Here is a 19,637-nt window from a genome sequence, read left to right on the forward strand (position 1 = left end):
TTTTTTTATTTGAATTGTACAGGCGGTGGTGGAGTTTGTGAAGGGTTGCCTCGGTTTACAATCGTGAAAAATGTGGGAGCCTCTAAAAATGTTTGGGAACCACTGGTCCAGGACAGGGGTCTGCAACTTTAATGACCTTTTTGTGATTTTCCACCAAATCAAATTTACCTGGAGCTTCAAAGAACCTTTAACCCTTAAAAAGAGACTAACGCAACTTCTAAATTTTCATATAGACACTTGAAACAAGGACAAACTGTATCTGATGTTGCATATAGGAAATTTCAATTACAATTTTGATGGTAAACATTTCATTAAAGTTTCAGCTGTTTTTGTACATGATTTTAGTGGATTTATTCTTCTATTCCAGCATCTTTCAGACAATTGTGCGATTTTAGAATAGAATTGATTTGAATAGAAAGATTTTATTAATCCCAGAAAGGAATTAAATAAATAATTTTAAATAGTAATATTTACAAGGCTAAATTGTGACTAATATAGGCACAGAAAGGATTAAATTAACCAGAACACAGCAAACAAAGAGGACTCAGAGTTTCATGGCCACAAGAAGGAAGGACATTAGAGCCACGTTGCTTATTTGTTCTATTTGTAACTTGCATTTCTTCTTAAAAGTGCTGGGGGAGCTTTTGCGCACATTTTCCCACTGCCTCGTTTTCAGAAACAGGCCAGTTTGTCATCGAGAGAGTGTGACTCATCTCGACGCAGTGCCACTATCTTTGTGCGTCGTCCTTCCCGTTGCGTTACGTTACGTTACGTTTGACGTCATGACGTCAGCGCTGGCAGGGAGAGCCGACTGCGGGGCGGGCGCACGAGCTCTCAGAGGAGGGGTGTCGCGCTCTCAACGTCTGTGTCAGCTCCAACAGTTTGCTATCACCCGTGTAAGTGACAAATATATTTCCACCTTAGTTATTTTTCAGTGCGGGTGGTTATGGAGGGGGTCGTTTTGCTCGCTGGTTTGTGCGTGTGTGTGATGCTCGTGGAGAGTCTGTTAGAGCGCGCTTGTAGATATTTGATCGTATTTGCAGCCCCGTACAATGACACAGTAACGGGACTGTCAACCTGAGTCCGGTTAACACTCCGCTGCTGCTCACTGACAACACTTGTCTCGGTCTCTACTAACATTTCTACCGTTGTTATTGGATTGCTGTCTTTTTTTAATGGTGGTAAAAATTCACCACACACACGCGCGCAGGCTTGCGAACCGTTTACTTTATGTATTTGTAAAGTACAATCTGTGTGTCATTGAATTATCTTTAGGTCTCACAGTGTCAACCTAATGGCTGTTTTTGTTGAGGTTTTTAAACGGATGTTGTTGACAACAGTTTTGCACTGTTAAAAATAACACCAGCAAAGTTTCAGTTTGGGGGCTTCTGGGAATATATATATTTTATATATCACTATAAATTGTGAGATACATTTCTGTCATTATGTTGCTGTCCTATGGACGCCATCGTGATGTGATTAGTCATTGCCTTGCATGTTGGATAAGTTTGAAAAAGCCCTGACTGAGTTGGGGTTTATTTCCTCCCTCCTAGCTTTAATTCAGTCTAATGGGCCAATAAGGATGGATAACTCAAGCCTTATTATTTATGAAGCCTAATAATCTTCACAGAGTTGCCTTTTTGTGCAGCCTGTTATTATCAGTGTGGAGGAGACACACACACACACACACACACACACACACACACACACACACACACACACACACACACACACACACACACACACACACACACACACACACACACACACACACACACACACACACACACACACACACACACACACTCACTCACTCTAAAGTCTAAACAGAAGTACAGTCTGTCAGACAGGCGCACAGACGTGCCAAGGAAGCATTTAAATGATTACATTTTCCGTCTCACTTTTTCTCTTCTCTGCTGAAGACCCGTGGGTTGGATGCAGCAGCCTGTCATCTCCTCTGCAGTGATGGAAAGCCACTACAGCAGCATCACTACGATGGACTGAAGGTTTGTTTTCATCCACTTACTCTTACTCATCCACTCTGATAACTGTTTCCATCTCTGTAGGGCTGCACGGGGGTTTGGATGGGTCTGCTATGACATGATGTGTGCCTTTATCTGTTCAGCATACACTGTTAAGTGGCAGAGAGCTTGGCTGCCCCTTCAGGGCACTGCTAACACAGCCATTCATGTCTCACTCCGATGGTCAGACCACCATGATGACGCTGCCCCCCCCCCCCCCCCCCCCCCCCCCCCCTCCTCCTCCTCCTCCTCCTCCTCCTCCTCCTCCTCCTGCTTCTCCTGCTGCACTCACGTTGTTTCTTCCCTGTCGGGAGCTGAGCTGAGAGTGGAGCGTCGTTGTATTGAGTGTTTGTGTGTATGTATTTGTGCTTACACAACAGACCTCGGTGTCACCTGATGATGTAGTGGTTGCCTCGTCCTTTTTGTGCTTGGTTTCACGCAACTCTCCTTCACAGGATGCGATGAAGATGCCTTCATACTAAATCAGATCACGAGATTACCACAGCATGCTGTGTGCTTGTGACTGTCGGTGGAGTTTTATTAATTGGCCACGTGTATAGGAAGCATGTGTTTGTTAGGACAGAGCTGCAGACTGGCTCAGAAATAAGACGTGTGTGAATGATTTTTATATGTTCTGTTTTACTAGAAATTAGTGTTGTAAAGAATCTTTATTCATTTTTTTTTTTTTTTTTTTTTTGATAAGCCATCCATCTTCTATGTGGCATTATCCTGTGCAGGCTCGCCAGTCTATCACGCGACAAACAGAGAGACAGACAATCACACACACTTACAGTCACACCTCGGGGCAATTTAGGGTCACCAGTTAACCTCGCATGCATGTTTTTAATTTGTGGGTGGAAACTCACTCGCACACACGGAGAGAATACGCAAACTCCACACAGAGAGGACGGGCCAGTACCGTCTCGCTGTGAGGCAAGAACACTTAACTGCACTGAATGTGAATAATATCACGCTCATATCAGTGACACCGTCTATCTCAGATAATCTATAAAAGAAAATTTCAACTCCCTTTCATAGAAACACCAGAAGTCTTTTTCACAGCTGGACAACTTTGTAACTTTAAAGGTTTTTCTTCCTTTCACAGCTGATAAACATCATGAAAAGTAACAAATGCAATTCTCAGTTTGTATTTCTCTGTACTAGAGTCAGAACACTTTTAAAGATTTTAATACTTTATCAGGCAGATTATTATATTTGGCAACTTCCTAATTTCTTCCGAAATACCAATATAAAGTCAATAACAGACGTAGTAGTAGTAGCTTGGGTTTAGTTTTGATCATGAAAATGATGATAACCTGTATCACATCTGCTGTAAACTAATCACACAAACGCTTCTGTGTTTTGACTCTAGTCACTCAAAAAAAGATTATTTTTAGATAGTATCACAAAACCTTTGATCGCCAGCATTCATAGTCTAATTAGTCATAATGGCATCATTTTATGCAACTAACAACATTAGTTGGATTTGAAGTACTTGAGAATCCTGCAAGTCTAACAAGAAATGCCTCACATGAGTTTTTTTTATTCTTAAAAACCAAGATTACTCAATCCAAAGGCAGGCTCAGCTTGGATCTACCTCACTTTGTCCTGTTTGACTAGGAAATGGGCAAATTAATTACACGTATTCTCTCAGTCTACATCACAGTTTTACATGAGTCACAAATTGAAATACCAAGAGAATTCAAAATTTACTGAGAAAAAGACAAAGTAAATGAATATCTTTGGGTTTTTGATGACACAATAACATAAATTGATATATTTTCAGTTGCTTCCAGCTGTTTGTTTGCACACTTTTGTCCAAATTAATCAGCTACTTGCAGCATCAAGCAGCACTAGGATCTAAATGTGCATCCGGAGCGAGAGATCTGCACCTTCCCACACATGGCACAACAGCCCGAACTTCATTAATTATCCAGCCTATAATTAGAATTACATCGCAACACGAAGAGCAGAAGTGGCACGCTCTCTTCTGCTGAGGTTTTTTTTAGAGTTTATATGGCGTTTACAAAGAAAGACGGGATAGTATCACACTACTGTTTTCCTGTTACTATAATAATCTAAACGACATTCATTTTCATCATCTTGATGTAGATCAAGTCATATAAGCTTAATATCAAAAGTAGCTTTATGTTTGAAGTGATTCATTACACTTTTGGAAATAATTTACAAAAAATACAATTTGTCTTTAAATCAGGTATTCCTGTTTTCTATAATGAACATTTTTTCGGACACAAAAGTCTTTCTGTTGAAAGATGGCACTGATCCTTTTTCCCCAAAGTCATGACAAGTGGTCGAGTAGCCTACAAATGTTTGGATTTCTCTCTCTGTGGTGGGTGACACTGCACTATGTTTATGTTGTGCCTAACATCTCACTCCGTACACATGCCAACAAGCAGCCATCCAAAGGCTTTAAGCTTCAGCACATCTGAATGGGATGAGTGGCAGAGAAGATGGATGAAAGGAACTTTCACATGTAAAATATTCAACTGCAGACATTTCTCCAGGAAAAGAAACCTTGAGGGAAACGTGTTGCAGTTTGTCCATCTTATCACCCACTGCGTGTTTGCTCTCCCCCGACTGCAGCAGAAAACACGGTATGTTTTGTGGAGACAGAAGCAGAGACGCAGGCTACTCCAAAGCTCGAGGTTCAGTTCTTGGCAGCCGTACAGTACTTTCAGCAATGTGTGCCAGTGGGAAGCTGGTGAGTGATCATGTCTTTGTTGCTGCACTAGTGTCCTTCTGGCTGGTGAGGACGTTAGGACGGAAGTGTGTATCACAAGAGGAATGTTGTATAACTAATGCTTATTTTTTCAGTGGTTGATGCTAAAGGCTAATGGTTAATGCTAAAACTGTCTTTAATGTTGTTTTTTTGTTTTAAAAAGCATCAGACTGTTCCTAAAAAACACAAGCAAAGGACATATCGATTGCTTATTGAGCAATAAACTATCTTTTGAACTTTTTAGTATTGCACATTCATGCATTCTTGTATCTTTTAAGAGGACTTCTACATGGTGAAGTGTGTAAGAATGGTAATACTCCCTTACGTTACTTAGCTCATGCCATACTAGTCAAGCACTATGAAACTGCATAGCGTCAGAGTGAATATATTGTGATCTAATAGCCATCTATCATCCCTTTTCTTTACCGCCCTATCCAGTGTATGGTTGTGTTGTGCTTGAGCCGATCTTAGCAGGGTCCATCCTTAAAGGGTCTGCAATCCAAACGCAAGGCATTTGAGAGTCACAGATTATCCTCAAACATGATTTTAAGACACCAGACCCGGAGAAAACCCATGCATACACAGGAAGAACATGCAAAAGCTGCACAGAATAATCTAATGATGGTAAGAATAAGAATAATATATTTTTTATTTCTAATGCACTTTTCATTTAAAAATCTCTAAGTGCTACAAGCACATTAAAAAAAGAAGCAACACACACACATCTAAAATTACAAATTCAAAATGGTAGGTCTTCAAATGCTTTTTAAAAGACGCCACAGTCTGTGGTTGTCTTCGCAAAGTTGTGGCTCGCAACAAGTTTCTCTTTCCACAACAGATGCTGTAAAAATGATTAGTGAAGGATTCAAACGGATTCAGATAATCCCTTTCTTTTAGCCACGCGGCGTCTCAACAATCTCAGCATCGCTCAGACAGACATTTGCCTCCAGTCAACCATGACTCTGACAGTGGCTGACTGTACCACACTCCTCCTCCTCTCACCTTCTTCCGCCTCCAGCAGATTTGCAATTTGAAAGCCCACAATATAGCAGATGTGTAACGGTGCAGCTTCATTTACACCTCATATGTTGCCTTTTTCTTCCTGATACTCCTGCAAGTTGTAGTTCACACATTACATTCTAATAAAAACTTTGTCTCATCTATTTATTCAGTTAGTGCTGCTAGTGTGAACACACCGGGTCTATTTTTTCCCCCCCAACAGAACTGACTCCCACACTTCCAGAGTGAAGGTGAAATTCCTCTAAAAAGGCTGTCGTTTCTCGTGGCAACTAGCTGCCTGCCTCCCTCTGATCCCTTCCTGCTTAAAAGGCAGAGGCTGAAACAAGGCAGAGGTCACACAGTGTCTCAAGAGTTTGCTTTAAAACCAGGCCGAGGTCCGGTGAAAATGGACGGCTTCTTAAACGATTACCTTTAACAATAGTGAGGTGTGTATTTAAACAGTGGGATATGGTTCACTGATTGTTTCTTTCATTCATTCTGATGTAGTCTCAGTGTAAGCGATGTGATATATCTGCAGTTTAAAGTTTATTCCTGCCTTATGTGAAGTTTTGGGAGTCTAATTAGGAGTATGTCCAGTTGAACTTTAGTGCTAAACATGTAACTTTGTAAAGTAAAGTCGCTTGATAAAACTAATATGGAAAACTGAAATATTGTGTTAGCTTAAGATAGTGGTTTTCTACAATATTGAAACAATAAAGTTTATTATGACGATATACTCCTTAAGAAGCTTGCGTGTGTTTTCGTTGAGTTACATTGAGGTTCTCCAACCTTAATGCTCTCTAAGAGAGTGGACTTGATGTTGATGACCCTCAGCCTACATGGTGAGCCTGATACAATTCGTCATACCCAAAGCTTGGATGCGCTGATCCCCCACAAATCCTTGTAGTGGGCTTGAGGGGTGTCTGGTTACCTGAACCCAGAGTTGTGACTAAGGAGTTATTTAAGTAGGTGCTGATGAGGGTGATTCATATCTGACGTATGCGCTCTCACCTGCTGACACCAACGAAGAGGTAAATGCCTCTGGCCTGGCACCCTGGCAGGTTCTCCGTGTGACAAAGTGTGCGCCAACCGTGACCTGCATTCCCTTTTTCCTATTTCATACGGCTGTGTGCCTTTAACAGTCTCTGGGATGGGATTTCAGCTGGTGTGTAGGTGGTTTCCCGCCTGCTGACAGTTGATGATGCCATGCCAGGGCTTGTGGAATATGAGCTATGTTGGCCAAGTTGGAGGCCTGACTGCTGTGAAGGCCACTTTTACAGGCCCTGCGATATTGTACATGGCGTACAGTTATTTTTTTTCTTCCTCTTTTAGTCCTTTCCCACTTAGTCCGCATAACGTCATATTGTGGTATTACGAAGAGAACAGAAGTCCAGACATCCCCGTCATGTGCTGCTTCTTCCAGCTCTTCTAGGAGACTCCAAACCTCTTGCACACCAACTGAAGGATATAATTCCTCTAGATAATCTAGGATTGCTTTCAGCCACTTGTGTCTGTGTTGTAATTCTTCCAGTCATTATCCAAAGTTCATGATCATATGTCCGACCTGCGATGTGGATATAGAATTTTCATGGTCACGCTTCCACTTTTCAATCAGACGTCAACATACTTGCCCTGGGGAAGTGTCTTCCCCCCCGATCTAGCCCAAACCTGTATCTAATATACTAAACTGTAGCTCAACATCCATGAAGTTTTGTTTAAAAAAAATATTTTTTTTGTCCTCCTCACCAGTAAATCAAACCCCAGGAATAAAAAAAAAAAAAAGTGTTGCTGAGGAAAAAGTTCACTTTAAAAATTTCTCACAAAATCTGCCCGCTGGACTAGTTGAGTGTCTGTGGATTGTTGCTGGAGTGCCACCGGGTCAGTAAAGGATTACTGTCAGTGGCTGAATCATCAACCTTGGGCTTTTCTCATTTTGGAAGGAATTTTACACCATGCTCTCTATCTATTTGTCTATTAGAAGGTGCTTAAAACTTTGAAGTATTCTAAAACATTTATGTTATATTTAAAATTTTATGATACTTCTCTTTCGAATATAGATATACAATATTTACACTACGTTAAGGTTTCTCTTGACAACAAGAAACCAGTTCCAGCTATGATGCTTCGCTGGATGGGAATGGTACCACAAAGATGCGAATCGTTGCAGCTTTTGTTTACAACAGTTGCATTTCTCTGAGCAAATATTTCTACAGCACTGGCTTTCAGCATCAAGGTGGGGCTACACAAATTACATTTTTGCTTCGATTGTGATTATGGAGTTAGGACATCTGGAACGCTTAAGGCTGTTGAAGTGTATACACTGTGAACACCCAGAATCTGATCCTTGTCTTGTGTGATCAGTGTAGTAGCTGTTGTCAACATGGACCAGTGTCGGTGCCATTAGCAGTGTCAAGTATTTATGAGAAAACTTTGCAACAAAATCTTCTAGCCTTGTCGGTGTAAGGCTTCATGTCCATCACGGTCATGACCAGTCTTCACTTAGTTTTCGCGTCACTGTTCTACCTTGTGTTACCGACCAACATAGTTGTGTAACCTATGCCTTAGAGAATAACTTGATTTTTATACTTCTGCACAACCAGAGGAGATCAACACCACAGTCTGTCTGTTCTCATCCCACCTCACAAAGTGTGAGATACTCTTCCATGACTCAGATTTGCTTTACTCCCAGTTTACCACCTGTTTCTCACTTTTGTGAGTGTGGTTTTGCGTTCTGTTTTTTTTATTCTTAAAATGGTCTCTGTTGTGTAAGACGAATGGTCTGAAATAAAAAGCTTGTTAAAGCAAAACTGCTTATCCAATGCTGAAAGAGTGTCCACTGTTTAGGAGCATGTACAGGTCAGTTTTATAGAAAAAGCAAATATACATGACTCCCCCTAAAATGTGTGGTGTCACTGAGCAAACACAGATGTGTTACCTGAAGTCTGCATGTGCGGGAGTAGATGTTTGTCCTGTTCCTGGAAAGCTGAGCACAACTTTGGCATTGGGGCCTCCCTGTGGGTTTCAGCTTGCACAATAGGGCGTTGTGCCTCCCTCTTTCAGGGAACTACCTGCGGTACACCTCCTCATTCATGCACGCTCTGCGCTGAACACCCAGAGTTGAACCTGACACGGCCAGGCGAGACACGGTGCGAACCATGGAACGCCTTTGATCCATGTCTGGGCCTCTCTCACTCCCTCTGTAGCTCTCTGTCTCTCTTCTGTCACTTACTCATTCCCTTGTCTGATACAAAGAGATGTGTCTCTTATCACACTTTGTCCAGTATGCTGAAGTCATCTCCTCCACTGTCACAGCTGACACAACCGTGCTATTCTCTCTGCCTCCCAGGCCTACACACACACACACACACACACACACACACACACACACACACACACACACACACACACACACACACACACACACACACACACGTAAATACAATAACGATTGTTCCTGTTTCCTGGCTATGCTGTCATTATGCAGCTGCTGAATGAGATATGGTTCACTTTCCATTTGTAAAAGACAACAGATACACACACACACATGCAGACATCCTACCATATTCACATTTCCACACGATATATATTTCCCGCAAACTTTTTTTTTTTTTTTTTTTTATTCCCCCCCGGTTTCCGTTTCTGTCTGATACGAACACGCGCACATATTCGTGCATGCACTTAAACACAAACCTCACTGACAGAACTCTCTGGCCTAATTCTCCTTTTATTGATGTGTGTCTGTCACTGAAAGAGGCGCAGCACAAAGAGCAGTGATGGGCCTGTGTATGGCTGGCAGAAAACAAAGAGCAGTCTATTCCACGCCAGCTCTCACACTCTTCTGGAAACACTGCTTTGGCTTGTTAAAACTATAGCCATATTTTGAATCTACCAACTATGTGCTCAGCAAAGAGCAACAGCATGTCTGCTTCTGTGTCAGCTCACACAGGCCAGATTGACCTCCACTCGGGATTGGTCAAGCTTTGTTTGTGCTTTAATGTCCAGTATAAGAAAACAAAGCAAAGAATAAATGGGACAGGGTTATTGTGCCGGTAACTGCTATCATCAAAATGCGCTTATAAAACCGCTTTACGCAACACGTATACTTTTCCTTCTATTCTGCTTTCATGCAAATTATCTTCTTCATCATTTAACAGTCTGAACCATAACCCACTATTAGTGTTAAGCAGGGGATTAATCCCCTTTGAAATAATCACCAGTGACTGTCTCTTTTGCTCAACAACCATAATGGAGGGGATTTCAATTTTTTCCAAAATTTTTTTTCTATATTTATTTATGTAATCACAATGAGCGACACAAGTTCTCATTTATATGACATATCTGATTGCAGAACATGTTGGTGCCGGTTATTTGTCAGCAACCTCTCTGCCTAAATGAACCTGTCGCTGCCATCAGTCCAGACAGTACAGTTGAACATTTACAGGATGCTGTGTAATTGATTGTCAAATGCTACGACCCGACCAGGCCTGTTAAAATGGCCAAAAGAGTTTGATGATTGTTTCCAAGTAGTTAATGCAATGTAATTCTTTGTAGATTTTAGATCCATCCATTCAGCTCAAGAACATTATTTAATTTTTTTAGTTTTATTTGGGGTAAAAACTCAGAGTTTGACAAGTGCCATTGCTTCTGAATGGATGAGTACCGGAATACAAAAATATAGATGTGTATGTATGTGTTGGGACAGGCACATGTTTGTGTGTATTTCTATGAGGGATGGTTCTAGAGAGGCCACGTGGTTATTTGTATTTTACCTTTGACAACATTCAGACATTTCTGTGAAACATGCTGACTCACAGGTCACTGACCCAGGCCGTCACTGACTCTGTTCAACACAGATAATCACTGATCTGTTTCAGTGCTGGACAGGGATTAAATTCACTAATGTACATCCCTTCACTTGCATGGTGAGCCAGCACCATATGAATAGGAAAAAAGGTGCTTGCGCTTTTGTATGTGTATAATAAAACTGGTAAATGGCTTTTTCTTTTTTTTTTACAAGCTATCAGCAACATTTTCAGCAGTATAACAGCAAAGTGCTAGGTGGTATTTTCCTCTGTAGTTTGTTTGTAGCTTTACTGCCAGAATAGGATATTGTCTCAAAACAAAGTAGGACAGGTTAGAACAGAACAGTTGTCATTAAAGATTCAACAGATGTTTGTTCTTGCTTCATCATTTTATCAAGGTGGCTCATCAATGCATACTAAATCTTAACAAAGATGCCAGTGTATTCACAAAGTTTAACAATAAAGCGTTGTGTGCCGAAGGCTCTGGAAAGCGGATTTCATTTGCAAATAAAACCACAGGCAATCAAGAAAGAAAACAATCCAGCGTTGGATCAGTCTGGGGGATGAAGCAGGGGATTTATTGACACAAAGGCAAGGATGGGTAACAGGGTCGGGTCAGGACTTCAGGTTCGGCTTCAGCTTCAGGAGAGGATTAACGCAGGTTTACCCCTCCACTCAGCAGCTCTAAAAAAAACCCCTGCATCGAGCCTCGTCATAATGACTCACTTCACTGTCACTTCTTGTGCCAGTGAACTGTGCATGCATGCATCCATAATCAAGTATGTATGTAAACATGATTGTGTTGCATTTGAATGCATGACTAATCACACTCTGTGAGACGATTCTCTATTTGGAAAGCTTGGCCACATGGAAAATACACTTCACCACAGACATTTCATCTGTGTGAGCAGACATGTAAACATGAGTCTATTTATCTCTGTGTCTTTACAGTAAACATTAAAAAAGGGTGAATATCATCCTGTGCTTTTAATCCACCTTCCCCAGGTGGAGGAATTCAGGACAGGAAGTTGCAGTAAAGCAGTCACAGTACCGGACTGTTGTGGTGAGGAGGGAGCTGAGTTGTAAAGCAAAGCTCTCTGTTTACCGGTCGGTCTACATCCGCACCCTCACCTATGGTCATGAACTTCGGGTCATGACCGAAAGACTGAGATATCGGATACAAGCAGCTGAAATTAGTTTTCTCCGCAGGGTGGCGGGCGTCACTGTTCACGATAGTGTGAGGAGCTCAGCCATCTGGGAGCGACTCCTCCACATTGAGAGGAGCTTGTTGAGGTGGTTCGGGTCTGAATAGGAGTCCCCCTTGCTGCCTGCTATTAGAGGTTTACTTGGCACGTCCGACTGGAAAGTGTCCCCAAGGCCGTACTGGGACTCGCTAGAGAGATTATAGCTTTGGTTTGGTGTGGGAGCGGCTTGAAGTCACCCAAGGAGAGCGGAAGGAAAATGCGGGGGACAGAGATGCCTGGGCTTCTTTGTTCTCTGCGTATACTCTCACCGCGACCCCATACGGACTAAGTGATGAAGAAGATGGATGGATGGAGAAGCATTTTCAGGGCTCGAGCCTGCAGACAGTTAACAGATGTCTAAAGTAAACGTTATAGGAAGAGATATAGTATGTGCACTGTTCTTAATACCCTGTCTGTATGTCAAGTGTGTGCCGCTTCGTGCTGTTTTGTGTTCCTCTGAGAACCTGACAGTGCAGCCGAAGGAATATAGTTTGAGTATATAACTGCCCCTCCCCTTGCCTTGCTTGTTTTGTTGCCCTCAATGGGAGCAGCGATTGATGCTTCAGGGAAGCCGGAGGTGACTGAGTGCCTGCCTGCCTGTCTGTCTGTGGGTGCATCTATGAGGTGATCTCTGCTCCACCAATGAGGTTGCTTCTCGAGGACGACGGTTTCTATTTTCTCAGGTGTCTGCTCGGTTGCTCTTGTCACTGACTTGAATTCATGCAGACGGCATGCGATGCTGCGGGAGGCGATCATACACTTCATGTTAGTGGCTCCACACTGTTGGTTGTTTCTAATGCGGAAACCCTCGTCTCTTGGTAGTGGCTCAGGAAGGGGGGCCTTTGGGGATAATAAATGCGCTCCTGAAGGAGCTTGTTTTTCGTTTGTCAATACAAGTCTCCGAATCCTCATGATCTTACATATTTAAGCCGACAGTCACAAATAGATCACAATAAGAATAAACACTAAAATCTGTTTCACGACACTATAACAATGTCTTTCATTATGTTCATCATGTTCATGCATCTGGTTAAAATTGTGGGGGAGAAAAGCCCTCTTCGCTAAATTCTGAGTCACTGAGGTGTTAGATATGAAAAATAACAGTTTTTTTTATTGTTTGTCTCTTTTCCAACTACCCCCATCCCCTCTCACAGGTGATGCAGAGGAGTGTTTCACACTAGGATGACAGCTGGGCTGATGGTAGGTGGGTTTTTCTTATGCTGATGTAAGACATCAACTTTCTTGCCCCCCTCCCCTTCTGTCTCTCTATTCTCTGCTCTGTGTGTTCTTCCTTTTCTACTTGTTTTTTTTTCTGGCTACATTCCTCTCTCAGCTATATATAGTCATAGATGTTTTATGCGTTTCTATTTTCCACTCCCGTTTCGCTATCATGACTCACAGACAATCTTGAATTTGTTTACGATTTTATGCTTAAGACGTCATTATAGCTAACAAGTTGTGACACAAATATTTCAGCTGGTATCATCTTTAGTTTGTGAGATATGGAGACTTTAATAATTTCGGATTTGCTCAGAATGATCCAAAACGTATATGAAATAAACCTCTGCAGGAATGACACCCAGTGGCGGCTCTCTGCTATACAGGCTGGATCAACAAACAAATACGTGGACATCAAATGACAAGCTTCTCAACATGCTACAGATGTAAAAGGTGCAGGAGACACAGATGACTAACTTCCAGGATCCACATTATGTCAATTGTGCAGGAAAGTACAGCAAGAGGACAGAGAGCACAGACTATAGGAGGGAAAGTTACTCGCAAGGAGGGTGACTGTATGAATTTATGGTGCGTGACAAAATGTGTTATTTGCATTAGGAATGGTGCCCCAGCACCCTAATTGTATTGCAGCTCAATCATAAAATGGTCCAGGGTGACCTGAGCTGGCTCAAACTATAAGCTTTAATAATATAAAGGTTTCATAGTATTCAGTCTTTTATTCTTACAATTGTTGGGAACAACTCGTGGCGTATTTACTAAGTTATGCAAAAAAATGGGTTGTGAAGAACTGTAAGCAAACATATAGTCTCTTTTCTAGATCTAATCTGAGACTTTGAGTATAATCTGTATACCAGTGTTAAATACACTCCACTGCAATTACTGCATTGGAGTGGTGCACTTGTGGAAGTGTAAACACTGCTGCCTAAGCCCCATTGTGCATCAGACCTCCTCTAAACCGGTCTTGTGCCGTTCAATTAAACATCCATTGAGGTTTCGTCAACACAGAGCAAATACATATGAGTGAATGGATCGGCTTCAGAAGGTCTTTATTCTGGATGCATATTATAGTTGGTGTGTGCACAGAAATATTTTCTGCTGCTGGTTTAATTTATTTTCAATGTTATATTGTCAAAATAGGAGATAATCACAAGGTGTTACTAAATTCCGAGCTGGTAAAAATACCAACATATTATTCAAATGTGCATTGCTTTACTTTTTTGCGGACATTATTATAATTCTGTGATTAGAATCTGTTAAACATTTGTTTTGTTTGAATTATTTCAATCGGATTTTAAACATGCCTGTCAGAGTGCAGAAAAGAATCTGGATAGAGTTCACACTATCAAAGATTTAGTGTTAAACTTTGCTAATACACTGAAAACTGCACCATCAGCGTGAATGTGATGTGTTCTTTAACATGCCGATTCGATATGGATGACCGTCTTCATCTGGGAATGAAACATTGGCTGTTGAAGCTGGATGATTGAAAATGTTTGAAATGTTCAGTTGATGTGGTAGGCATTGTCATTTCAGTTTCTCCTAATCTGTGTCCTCTTTTTCCGTTAGACCAGCATGGCTACTTGTTCCTGAGTCAAAGCTGCATGCTCGCTCTTTGGATCCATCCCTCTGACTGCCCATGAGCTGATCCAACCCTCCATCAGACAGTCCCATCTCCAATGTATCCCATCTCCATCTCTGCCCTACTCTGCTGCTTGCTAGTCCTCTCTTCCTCAGTCCCTGACCTAGTGTGGCCCTCTGCATGCCTGGCAAATAGAGAGTGAAGCGTTAGCAGACTGTTTAATTGGACATTTCTTCCCTGCTATTCATGAAGTGTCAGCTGGACCAAATGCAGCAGGGAGACAGTCAAAGCGAGCCAGAGGGGGTGGCCCCCCGTTCAGATTCTGGAGCTAGAGGAGTGGCAGCGGGGTCACATGACCCAGGCTTGAAGAGGGCCTCATCCCAGTTAGAGCACCCTTCCTTCAGTAAGATGAGCCAAAACGCCAGGGAGAGCATGGGGCTTCTTGGCCAGGGCTTGAAGCAGCTGTTCCAGCAGCAGCGGAAACGCCTCTCCCTCTCTCGTTCCACCATCACCTCTTCATCTTCCTCCTCATCTTCCTCTGTGGTGTCGGCAAGTGGCACTTCCCCCTTTGCCCCCGAGGACACCTCGTCCTGTTGTCCTGACTCTGACTGCCTCTGTGCTCCTGTGGTTCCCTCTGCAGCTGGCCAGGGCTCAGCCGCTGGGGGCATGATGAGGCGTGGGACCAGCCTGCAGAGTCGGCGCATTAAGGGGTCCGGCTCTGTGAGTGGGGACCGAGATCCTCTCCTGAGAGGCAGTCCCCAGGCCCCGCATCGCCGTAACACTCATGACCCACAGCAACACACCAGTCGCCCACGCTCCTCTTCCACCACCGACACCACGCCCAGCAGTCCTGCCCCTGGATGCACTGCTGGCGATGTGGTCCTGTCATCGGGGTACCAGTCTACTGAGGAGACTGACAGGGTAAGAGACAGCAGCCATTAATCATTATCACTGCACACGCTGAGTGATTGTGTGTCTTTCCCCCCTTTGCTGGTGCCAGGGCCTTGCTTGTCAGTGAACTGTCAATCACACACTGAGGTTCTCTTTTCTGCTGACGTTACCGTTTCGGCTGTTTCAGTTGTGAATTCAAAGTGGGTCCTGCTACCTGTTTCCACTGTGTTCTGACTTTTCCGAGTTGTAGTATATTCTTACATGTAAACATTTTTGATATAAATTGACAAATAACATTAATTTATGTTCAGCTTTATGACATAAAAGAAACACATAACACATACTTTAAGATGTAACATATTATTTAATATTGAATAGATGGGTTTATTTCTGACTCACAAAGCTGTGTGAATAATACAAGTTTTGTTTGTCAGCCGCTCTTTCCTCCTTAAAAGCAATAAATAGTTCATTTTTCATTCCTCATGGGTAGAGATCTTTGACCCCAGTCCTTATCCGGTGTAAAAATACATCCCTTAGTAGCTTTAGCAATTTCTACCAAAGCCTCATTACTTCCTCAGATAACACTGATTTATCGCTTTACTGGTAAGATATCCTTCTTACACTTAGGAATGCATAAACAGTGGATTTCTATTCATCCATCTTCCTTACTGTTTAGTCCGTGTGGGGTTGGGGTGGCAGCGTGGAGAGCAATGAAGCCCAGACGTCTCTGAATTTCTAATGGTTGTTAACAGACAGAAAGACTGAATCATTGCATGTGTGAGCAACTCATGTTTTAGGACAGAATTGAAACAATGTGATCACATCTTTTGCAAACTCTTTGTTGTTGGTTTTACGGTCAGTCTTTTCAGTAGATGTAAATTAGTCAAACGTTTGGACATAGAACAGGTTTGTACAGTACAGAATACACTAAAGAACAAGATAGAGGAACCAGACTAAATCACATGTTTATCAGTTGAGTTCAAGTAAAAACATTTAATACTTCTGAGATTTAGGTGGAGAATCAGGTGCCCCATGTCGATCTCCTGTAGGGGGGATCATTTCTTTGGTCACCTGGAATGGTTTGTCATTAATTAAGATGTGTCTCATCAAAACTCATTGTATTTTTTTGCACCCTTAATGCATGTGAGGTTGCAATTGTGATATGTGATAGTCTTAGAATATAGCAGGAACTCATCAACCAAGAAAAGAAAAATTACAGTTCATTGGTAAAGGTAAATTAAGGACGTTGCTGAAGGGATAATACAATTATTTGATCACTAGAACATTTCAACCGGAAGTTTTAGCAAAATCATGTTGAAATAGATTTGATTGTGTATAGATATTTTTTATGTATATATTATAAGATATTTTGGGACTATGTCTGGTTTTTTTGTGTGTGTGTGTTTTCTTTTTACATTTTCACAGTAAAAAATCTCCTATTCTTGAACTCAATCTATGTTTTTGCCTCTATCTGCCACCAGAGGTCGCTGTGAGACCAGCAAACCTGGACTGGGCTTGGCTCATATGGAGGTGGTGATTGTATGCTGACCTCATAGTTGTTGTAGACTTGACTGATCCTTGGGGTGATGAAATAAGCTGTGCAAGGGCCAAGTGTGTTACAGACAGAAGGATGTCTGGCTTTATTACACTGCCCCAGTGGACGTTGATATCTATATTAATGGACAGATATAATCTTTAAGCTGGCTTTAATAAGGCCATACCTTCATTCCTGGTCTGTAAAATCTAATGTTGGTCAGTCATGTTTGAATTACCTCACCTGTGATGACAGAACACGGCTCGCAGCCAGACGTCTGTGGAGATATCAGTGTAGCTTTATAGACAACGATCAACCTCTCTGAAATCTGCTGATTTTAACCTGTTCTTGTCTTCTGAAGCCAACATCACAGCAACCTGTCCACACAGCAACTCAGCAATGTCACTAGGGTTACCCCATTCGTCGCCGTGGTTACCGTGACACTTGCAGCACGCTGCCTAGAACTACGCCCTGCTTGGGTTGCCATAGTAACAGCGTGATCGACCTTGGAGGTGTTTGACATCCTGCTGTTAGTGGAGGCCGAGGGTTGAATGGCTTGTTTGAACCTGTCTACCAGGAGTGATCAATTTTCAGTGGTTTATCAGTTTCCCCAATGTTGGATATCTTTCTTTCGTTCTTTCGTTCTTTCTTTCTCTTTCTTTCTTTCTCTCTTTCTTTCTTTCTCTCTTTCTTTCTTTCTTTCTCTCTTTCTTTCTTTCTCTCTTTCCCTTTCTCTCTCTCTTTCTTTCTTTCTTTCTTTCTCCATGTGCACTTCCTTTTCCCTCTCCTGTTCCCCTCCCTGTCCCCCTCCCACGGTCCCCAGGGAGAGTGAATACAGACTGTCAGCTTGTCCCTCCTCTCGTCCCATTTCCTCCTCCCTCTCAGTCTCTATCACCACCACCTCATTCTTTCCCGACCCTCCGACTCACTGACAGGAAGCGGGAGGCAACCTTGCCTCGTTGTAGATGAGTGAGAGCAAAGCACGGGCTGTGTGTGAATGTGGAGGGGTGTGTACATGCGTGAATGTAAGACCTCTTTTTTTTTAATCTCTATTCCAGATTGTGTATTGACAGCCATGTGGCCTGAACGTCTTCCACGAGTGACTTTATCTGTAGAGGGAGAAACAGCTCAGGAGATCACTCTGAATATAAGTGGAGGGCAACACAGCTGAGCTGTCTTTATCTCTTCTTAGTCTGCCTCCCTTTTTTCACCTCCCTCTCTCTTGCTCTCTCTCTCTCACTTGTGTTTGCATGGTAGACGAAAGCAGTGTGGACTAGAAATGTGTGTGCACATGGGTGTTTGGAGAGGAGGCGAGCATGTGTGTTTTCAGTACGTGTGTGAGGCTGTGTGTACTTTGGATGGATCTCAGCTCAGGGCAGTAGAACAGGGGATCCAGCTGCGGGTCCGTCAGTCAGTCAGTCAGTAAGGATGGTGCAGCGCTTCAGTCTTCGTAGGCAGTACTCTAAGGTAAGCTTTAAACACACAGAACCTTATCTTTTTCTTCCCGTCACACTGCTGCAGATTCATTCATGGCCAATGCCAGAGTCTTTACTACCAGGAAAGCCTTTCATTATGTTTGTAATGGCTGTGTGTTGCGCTTGCATATCTTTTCCTCTCATCTTTTATCTGGCTTTGTTTCTTTCTGCCTTCAAGGCATTTGGTACTGTCCCAGAAAAAAAAGGTCTTTACAGCTGCTTTATCATACCATTGAGAAGTTTTGTCAAGTTCAATCGATACCGTAAATGACCCTGCTGCTTAGTGCAAAACAAACACACTTATCAAAAGTCCTTTGATCAGAGGATGTATTGTATCTTTCTTGAAATTTTTTTCCTCCTTCTAGCAAACAGAGATTATCACCTGAGTTCCCTTTCACTTTTACGAAGTTTAATCCATACTGTGACATACAGAGTTGTCCGTCATTGCACTTTATCTTAACTCTTGTTAACAAGTAACTTTTGCCGCATCAAGCGGCCTATAAGGTCGATTTGAGGCAACCCAGAGGGATGTAATAATTGACAAACTTGATGTTTGATTATTGCTGATGAGAGGGCATTTATGAGTTACCACAATATTAAGATGCTGACTAAGTATTGCAACCACCCATGGGTTTAATATATCGTTCTGCTTCCACTCTTAAATAGGGCTGTGATATAACTCAGCATTCGGTCTGTAAGAGCATTTGCTCGTGCTGCTCCAGTGGATTTATTTACAATTAGCTGCTGATTAATTGTTTGACTGACCAGACCCTCCCTGTTTGTTTTCAAGTCCACGTGACAGTGCTGGTACACGTTTTCAGTGTTTGAAAGTATCAACACATATAAATATAGTTGCAGAGTGTGCAGAACTCTTCTACACCGGAAGGCCAGTATCCAATGTGCCTGAAGTCTGATCTTGTCTCCTCACATCTCCGCTCTCAGACTGATTGAGAGACAAAGCAGAAATATAAACTGAGGAGGATGTAAATGACTATGTGTCAGGTTAGACAACTTGTTTTGGAAAGAAGAACTATAGGAGATTTCATTAGGAGTTTAAAGTTACAAAGAAAAACAGGGCCAACCTTGAGGCTGCTCCCCCCGAACCAAATTTTT

At 42.4% G+C, this 19,637-nt stretch overlaps 1 protein-coding gene across 3 annotated transcripts in view; it reads left to right on the forward strand.

Moving 5' to 3' along the window:
- Nucleotides 1-787: 787 nt before the first annotated feature.
- The window catches only part of tmcc1a (transmembrane and coiled-coil domain family 1a), a gene marked incomplete at its 5' end in the record, with an annotated part of 42,849 nt that continues 23,999 nt past the window's right edge, over nucleotides 788-19,637 (forward strand). Inside the window, 4 exons of one of the 3 annotated variants that reach the window (XM_080469612.1) lie at nucleotides 788-896; nucleotides 1,923-2,006; nucleotides 12,961-13,010; nucleotides 15,265-15,545. In XM_080469612.1, the coding sequence (XP_080325738.1) occupies nucleotides 12,989-13,010; nucleotides 15,265-15,545 (303 nt within the window). Of the gene's footprint in view, nucleotides 897-1,922; nucleotides 2,007-12,960; nucleotides 13,011-14,870; nucleotides 15,546-19,637 lie in introns of those variants that run through there. The other 2 variants (XM_080469613.1, XM_080469611.1) reach the window with 2 other exon arrangements.

This window comes from Lipophrys pholis, assembly GCF_963383615.2.
Source record: "Lipophrys pholis genome assembly, chromosome: 8".
Lineage (NCBI taxonomy): Eukaryota > Metazoa > Chordata > Actinopteri > Blenniiformes > Blenniidae > Lipophrys > Lipophrys pholis.